Consider the following 7,500-nt stretch of genomic DNA (forward strand, 5'->3'; position numbering starts at 1 on the left):
CACACACACATGAGCTGGAGCAGAGCTAGGTGCGGTAATGGACGGGGGTAAAGCCTGGGCTCTGCCGCTCAGGGAAGCGTTGTTGTGTGCTCTGCGTTTCAGATTCAAGGCTTTCCGGCGTCTTGTCTTCAGGGAGCCTCAGAGATTCTTCAGAAGACCCGTGAGTTAACGATTCAGAGAACTTCAGAGAAGTGTTTGACTTTATTCTGAAGAACATGCACAGTTCTGAACCTTTCATTCCCGTGTCAGATGTGTTTTGTTTGTTGAGATTGTTGACTGATAAAACCTAGTCCTTATTGTCCTGTTCTAGGAAACTAATAAGTGACCGCGAGGTGTGATGAAGCGGAGTAACTGTTTATCATCAGGAAGTGTTTTATTCCTCTTATATTACACAGTTACATGTCGTGTAACGGCTGTGAGAAATGATCACATGACCGCCAGCCTGTCTTTACTCACGGCTCGAGAACGCAGGAGTTTAATCGCTACGGTTTCTCGTTTTGGTCTCGTTTTGGTTGACGCATTCGAACCTGCGATTTGCAACTGGAACTAAAACGAATACGATTGTTTGTTTGTTTGTTTGTTTTTTTTTGACCAATCAGAATCCAGAACCAGATCAGAATTCAGTAGCTTTGTAAAGTGTAAAATCTGTTTTGTATAAAACTGAAAGTTGAATCTTTGGACCAAAAAGTTGAGCCAATCTGCTGCTATGAGGTAGTTTTTGTTTGTTTGTTTGCTTGTTTGTTTGTTTTCTTAATTGTTCTTATTAACGCTTACTTTAATACTGTTCTAATTATCACTTCATTTTCGCTTGAGGATGATCTTAAGTTCGTTTGATTTACTTGTTTGGCCCGTACACCCGAAAAAGGCTTTTTATTAAATTTTTTATTTTATCAGAACACATCCTCTGTCTTACCCCCATTGTGTTTCTGAATCAGGAAGCGATATGACGAGTCGAAGCGATTACGTTATTCCACACGCGGCCCCAGGAGTGAGTCACTTTCACACCATTTTTTTTTCCTCACTGCTGGAAAAAAAACACCTCAGAGTCTGTTCAAAAATGTTGTCTGTCTAGACGCACACTTCCCTTTAACAATAGAGTCCGTGTGCAGGATGTCTATCGCGGTATATCGTCTGTTTATCCGAAATAAAGTCTTGGCACCCTGTTAGCCGACGGCGTGCCGGGCCGGAGCGCTAACGTTCACTGAAACGGTTTGTTATTCACGTCAATGTTCACAGCTGCTCTGGAAAGAGCGCGTGATCCATTTCACACTTCCTCTTTGGATTGGGTCGATATGTCCGGCCTCGTTTTGTTCAACCGATTGCTTGTGATGTTTTTAACACGTGACCGGTGTTTTATCTTCACGTCAGTAAATCTCCGTTACGACCGCTTATCTAACGGAACCCAGAGTTATAAATACACGTGAACTCCGAGGGCTCGAGCCGCCGATCCAAACACGTCACTTTTGTCCTGTTAAACCGTGTCACCGAAGTCTGTGGCGTAAGAAATCGGTGATAAGAAGCAGCCGCCATTTTGGTTTTTATGCCTTTATTTGCCCTCAGTTTTTTGAAGGAGAGGAACAGAAGAAACCGGGATAAAAGGGAGCAAACAAATCAACAGCTCTAACGTGTGTGTGTGTGTGTGTGTGTGTGTGTGTGTGTGTGTACAGTGAACCGGACCGTGTTTGTACGTTAGACGTAAAGGTGACGTGTTGAAGGTGAATTGTTGTTGGTGTAAAAATCCCAGCGTAAAGCTGTTGTGTAGAAGTGACTGAATTCTAAGATGTGTGTGAAATGAGGAAGAGGATTTAATGACACTTCTGTAAACACTGGTGTAAAATTTCCAGGAATTTCATCATCACTTCAACGCTGTATAAATAAAAGCCTGAGTACAGAATCACACGCTGGAACGTCTCACTGAGCGACAACAGGTTGTGTAGAGAACATGGTGTAGAGCTCAGGTCCAGATCAGGATGATTTCCTACTAGCTCTCTCTCTCTCTTTATCTATCTATCTCTCTCTCTCTTTATCTATCTATCTCTCTCTCTCTCTCTCTCTCTCTCTCTCTTTATCTATCTATCTCTCTCTTACCTCTCTCTCTCTCTCTCTCTCTCTTTATCTATCTATCTCTCTCTTACCTCTCTCTCTCTCTCTCTCTCTTTATCTATCTATCTCTCTCTTACCTCTCTCTCTCTCTCTTTATCTATCTATCTCTCTCTTACCTCTCTCTCTCTTTATCTATCTCTCTCTCTCTCTCTCTGTGTGTGTCTCTCTCTCTCTTACCTCTCTCTCTCTCTCTCTCTGTCTCTCTCTCTCTCTGTCTCTTTATCTCTCTCTCTCTCTGTCTCTCTATCTCTCTCTCTTTCTCTCTCTCTCTCTCTCTCTCTCTCTCTCTCTCTATATATATATATATATATATATATATATATCTATCTATCCCTCTCTTTCTCTCTCTCTCTCTCTCTCTCTCTCTCTCTCTCTATATATATATATATATATATATATATATATATATATATATATATATATATATATATATATATATATCCCTCTCTCTCTGTCTCTCTCTCTCTCTCTTTCTCTCCCTCTCTCGCTCTTTAATCTGTCTCTTTATTTATGTCTTTCCCTCTCTCACTTGCTCTCTCTCTCTCCCTCTCTCGCTCCCTCTCTCTCGTAGGCGACTCGCTCTAATCGACTACATCAGACAGCTTTAGATGAGAAAGCAGATTAGTACTGCATGTTTGCAGTATGGAGAGGCTCTCTGCAACACACACACACACACACACACACACACACACACACGCACAGTATTGAAAGCTGTGAGAGCTCAGAATTTCCAAACAGGAGGTTCAAGCAGGAAGACTTTGATCACCAAATGCATTTTGTGTCTCAACACTGCAGCACAACACGAGCTATAGATTCTACACTCAGGGCAAAAATGTGTGTCGTTTTTGGTTCCCCCTAAATTGATTCTTTTGATTCATTTTGTGGGAAATAAAGGATGATGATTCACTAAAAAAAAAAGAAGTTTCAAATATTTTGTTGGATGTCAGAAGTTTGGAGTTTTTGTGTAATTCAGCAGGAAATGAGGAGCTGGAACAGATTTGATTCACTCCCTGCACCAGATTTGAATCACTCCCTGCACCAGATTTGATTCACTCCCTGCACCAGATTTGATTCACTCCCTGCACCAGATTTGATTCACTCCCTGCACCCGAGTCGATTCAGAGTTGAGTTCATTGAGAGCTTAATGAACTCCCTTAACTCAGGTTGCTCTGACTGCTGAGTCTCACCTGCAAAAAAAAGAGGAGGAAACACAGCAGGGCTGAAAGTCAAGCGCAATGTTGCCAAGTGTGTGTGTGTGTGTGTGTGTGCGCGCGTGCACAGGTGTCTATAAATCCTGTGATTAAGAGGTGGGACGTGAACTTCCTGCATCGTCACCATCTGCGGACTGAGTCACAGCTACTAAAATACCATCACAAACATACACACTAATAACTTGGAGGAAAATCACATTACACACACACATTACACACACTACACACACACACTACACACACACTACACACACACACTACACACACACATTACACAAACACACTACACACACACACTACACACACACACATCACACACACATATTACACACACTACACACACACACATATTACACACACTACACACACATTACACACACATTACACACACACATTACACACACACATTACACACACTACACACACATTACACACACACACTACACACACACATTACACACACACACTACACACACACTACACACACACACTACACACACACACTACACACACACACATCACACACACATATTACACACACTACACACACACACATATTACACACACTACACACACATTACACACACACATTACACACACATTACACACACACATTACAAACACACACACACTACACACACACATTACACACACACACACACTACACACACATATTACACACACTACACACACATTACACACACTACACACACACACATTACACACACTACACACACATTACACACACATTACACACACACACACATTACACACACACACATTACACACACACAAATTACACACACACACACACACACTACACACACACTACACACACACAAATTACACACACACACATTACACACACACACACACTACACACACACACACTACACACACACACACACACACACAGTATGCCCCCTCAAACAGACAGGAGACAGTGTATAATTGTAGGCTGATGACTTAAACACGCTTTCCTGTGTGTTTGGACTTGAGCCTGTAATTGTAATTCATCTGTAATTAAAATGTCAAGGTTCATTAATGTTATTAATGTTATTAATGTTGTTATTAATGTTATTAATGTTAGTGAAGCAAAATATTGTGTTCAAATAAACGTTAAGATCCTTAACCTGAGCTCATCTTTTAGCAAGTGTCAAAATGTTCATCTCCAAAGCAAGGCGCTATTTTCCGTTCCTGGCGCGATCATGACGAGGTGTGAATTTACGCTCCTGTAGGCGGCGAGGGCGGCGGAGAGGATGGTGGAGATGATGGAGATACTGGGGGCGGTTTGCTTATCATCGACGGCGTATCACTCTCTCCTCCCTTCCCTCCCTCGTTCCCTCGCTTTCTCACTCCTTCCTTGATTGCTCTGATATTTGTCTTCAGTGAGGTAGAACTTGCTAAGTGGAATCAGGAGCTTCTGCTGCTGCTGCGCTCGTCTCCGCTCGGCTCTGCTCTGATCTCGAAGCTTTTCGGACCTCGTCGACACGCAGTTCCACTAAATCTCACATCGTAACACAAACTTAAAAAAAGTGAACCAAGAGAACTCTTACCTCGCAGAGATTCTCGCCGGCATAGACGAGCTTCTCTGTAATGCGAGATCTCTGGAATGATCTCCAGCAGCGCGGTGGGTCCATCTGGACCTGATGAAGCCTTTCTCTGCATGGCACCATGCCATCTCAGCTGAAGGGATCCAGGCGAAGAGGCGGCGGCGGCGACGGCGGCTGCGGCGACATGGAGCGATCGCCAGCCTCCACTCCTCCGGACTCTCACTGGGACTCGCAGGTACTCGGAGGGGAAGACGAGAGGGAGCTGGGTTTCTTTGGAAGCTTAAATCTCAACGTAGGTTGCAATTTTTTCTGCCTCTCAGCTGGTGCCCACGTGTTGTTGTTTTTTTTTTTTTGGTAACGCTCATCTTGTGGCTTTCTGAATAAAGAACATTCCAGAAGGATCCTGGATTAGAAATCACTGTCGGTTCTGTGGATGACATCATCGTGTGCTGCCGAGAGAGGAAGGAAAGAGAGAGGGAGAGTAAACGAGAGCCCGCGCGGCAGGTCTTTAGTCACCCTCCTTCACACCCACTATCGGAGGATTGGGAGTGGTGTCATGGCAACCGTGTAGGAAGCCGTCCATCACGTGGGCTTGGTGCAAAGTCCATTTTAGAATGTTTTTAAATGCGTATATATATATATATAATATATTCTTTCTTTGTTTTTTGTTTTTTTGTTTGTTTTCTTTGTTTTTTTTTCGCCCACCCCGTCGGCCTCGAGGCAACCCGCTCGACCCCATGACCCCTCCTTTGTAGTGCGGGGTATCGGATCTTGAGCGGGATCCAGGAATAAGTGTGCTGAAGCAGGGCAGAGGCGTGATGCGCCTGACGTGGGTGAGACTCAGGGCTTGTTCAGCTCCTCGCAGCGCTCGGTGTATTCTGAGTTCTTTCTGAACCTGCCGCTGCGCCGAGGGAAGGCAGTGTCGGTGCACCCGAGAGCCAGAATGTGCCGCCTTCATATTATTATTTTATTTTGCACAACACAGAAGGACGTGTCGCGTTCGGAGAGAAGCTCAGCTGCCGTATGCTACGGCTCCGGGCCACACGTTAGCGCCGCACTTTATCCGGTCACCGATAAGGTCACCGATGTTACATGCAAAAAATGTGACTTTTTTTATACTAAACATTATATTTTTATATACAGTTGGTCTCGTTATAAACGTAGCACAAGAATCGTTATTTAAAGCAGAATCTATCTAATAAACAACACATTATCATACAGAAAAGCTCGTAAGGGAAACCGACGATTTTTACGCTAAGATCAGCGTGTCATGTGGTACATGATGAGAGACAGTAGATCAGTTTGCTTTCATTATTTGAAATAATTTTGCTGTAGGGGGGCACGTTGTCTTAGTGGTTAGCACGTTCGCCTCACACCTCCAGGGTTGGGGGTTCGATTCCCGCCTCCACCTTGTGTGTGTGGAGTTTGCATGTTCTCCCCGTACCTCGGGGGTTTCCTCCGGGTACTCCGGTTTCCTCCCCTGGTCCAAAGACATGCATGGTAGGTTGATTGGCATCTCTGGAAAATTGTCCGTAGTGTGTGATTGTGTGAGTGAATGAGAGTGTGTGTGTGTGTGTGTGTGTGTGCCCTGCGATGGGTTGGCACTCCGTCCAGGGTGTATCCTGTCTTGATGCCCGATGACGCCTGAGATAGGCACAGGCTCCCCGTGACCCGAGGTAGTTCGGATAAGCGGTAGAAAATGAATGAATGAATGAATTTTGCTGTAAATATGGCAGAGGTGTGTGTGTGTGTGTGTATATATATAAATATATATATGTTGTTTGGTTTATAAGGTTGCAGGAGCGACATTACGATCAGGAGTGTAGTGAAGCTGCTTTATTTAGCTTGCAGAGTTTATTGTTCTGTGACGAACCAATAACAGGCATCAAAACAGGGTTTAGCTGACCTGCACGTGTGTGTGTTGCCATGGTAACTGTCAGGTTTCATGGTTTCATAACTCGGGTACTGTATGTATGCACCTTAACGCAACATGTATCAGGATTAGCTAACACGTATATATTATTTTTTATTCATTGTTGGTTAACTTTAAGCTACTTATTACTACAGACGGAGCACAGTGTCTAAATATCATCAGTTACTCACCATTTGTGTCATTTTGTGCATTGAATAAAACATTCAGAACCGACTCGCACTTCTGACCTGTTTGTTTGTTTGTTTGTTTGTTTGTTGCATAATCAGCCTGTTTCCATAGCAACCCCCGCCGTTCATTAGCCGCGTGTTTGAGGTACCGCCGCATGTATGACGGCAGGCGGGTCTGTGTCAGGAACCGATCAGTTATTAGGAGTAAATCTTCGTAGCGAAGCACACACACGGCTGCACGATAACGTTAACGCGGAGTCACTTGCGGTTTGTGTCACTTCACGTCTGTAGCTTAATTATTTAAATCGCTTTTAAGAACCTAGAAGAAATTTAATCGCGGCTCAGGAACGCGAGACATCCGAGGCGCACGCTGATGACATCACATAGTGGACAGAGGGGTTTTCCGTTTCAACAATGAAAGAATTGACTCTTATAGATGAGTCGAATCAGATGATCTGACTCGGTGAAAAGAGCAGAACAAACTGTCAGTAGTCTGGAAGGGATTTATTAGCGGCTCGGGATCGGGAGGAGTC

The 7,500-nt window shown here is 44.1% G+C and overlaps 1 protein-coding gene across 3 annotated transcripts in view; it reads left to right on the forward strand.

Annotated features, from left to right (window-relative positions):
- Positions 1 to 7,500, forward strand: part of rps6ka3b (ribosomal protein S6 kinase, polypeptide 3b) — a 41,128-nt gene that overhangs the window by 18,839 nt on the left and 14,789 nt on the right. Inside the window, exon 1 of one of the 3 annotated variants that reach the window (XM_060862365.1) lies at positions 23 to 160. The exons of the other annotated variants lie outside the window; for them this stretch is intronic. Within the exon in view, the coding sequence (XP_060718348.1) occupies positions 38 to 160 (123 nt within the window). The 5' untranslated portion in view covers positions 23 to 37. Of the gene's footprint in view, positions 1 to 22; positions 161 to 7,500 lie in introns of those variants that run through there. 3 annotated transcript variants of the gene reach the window in all.

Source organism: Tachysurus vachellii, chromosome 25 (assembly GCF_030014155.1).
Source record: "Tachysurus vachellii isolate PV-2020 chromosome 25, HZAU_Pvac_v1, whole genome shotgun sequence".
Classification (NCBI taxonomy): Eukaryota; Metazoa; Chordata; class Actinopteri; order Siluriformes; family Bagridae; genus Tachysurus; species Tachysurus vachellii.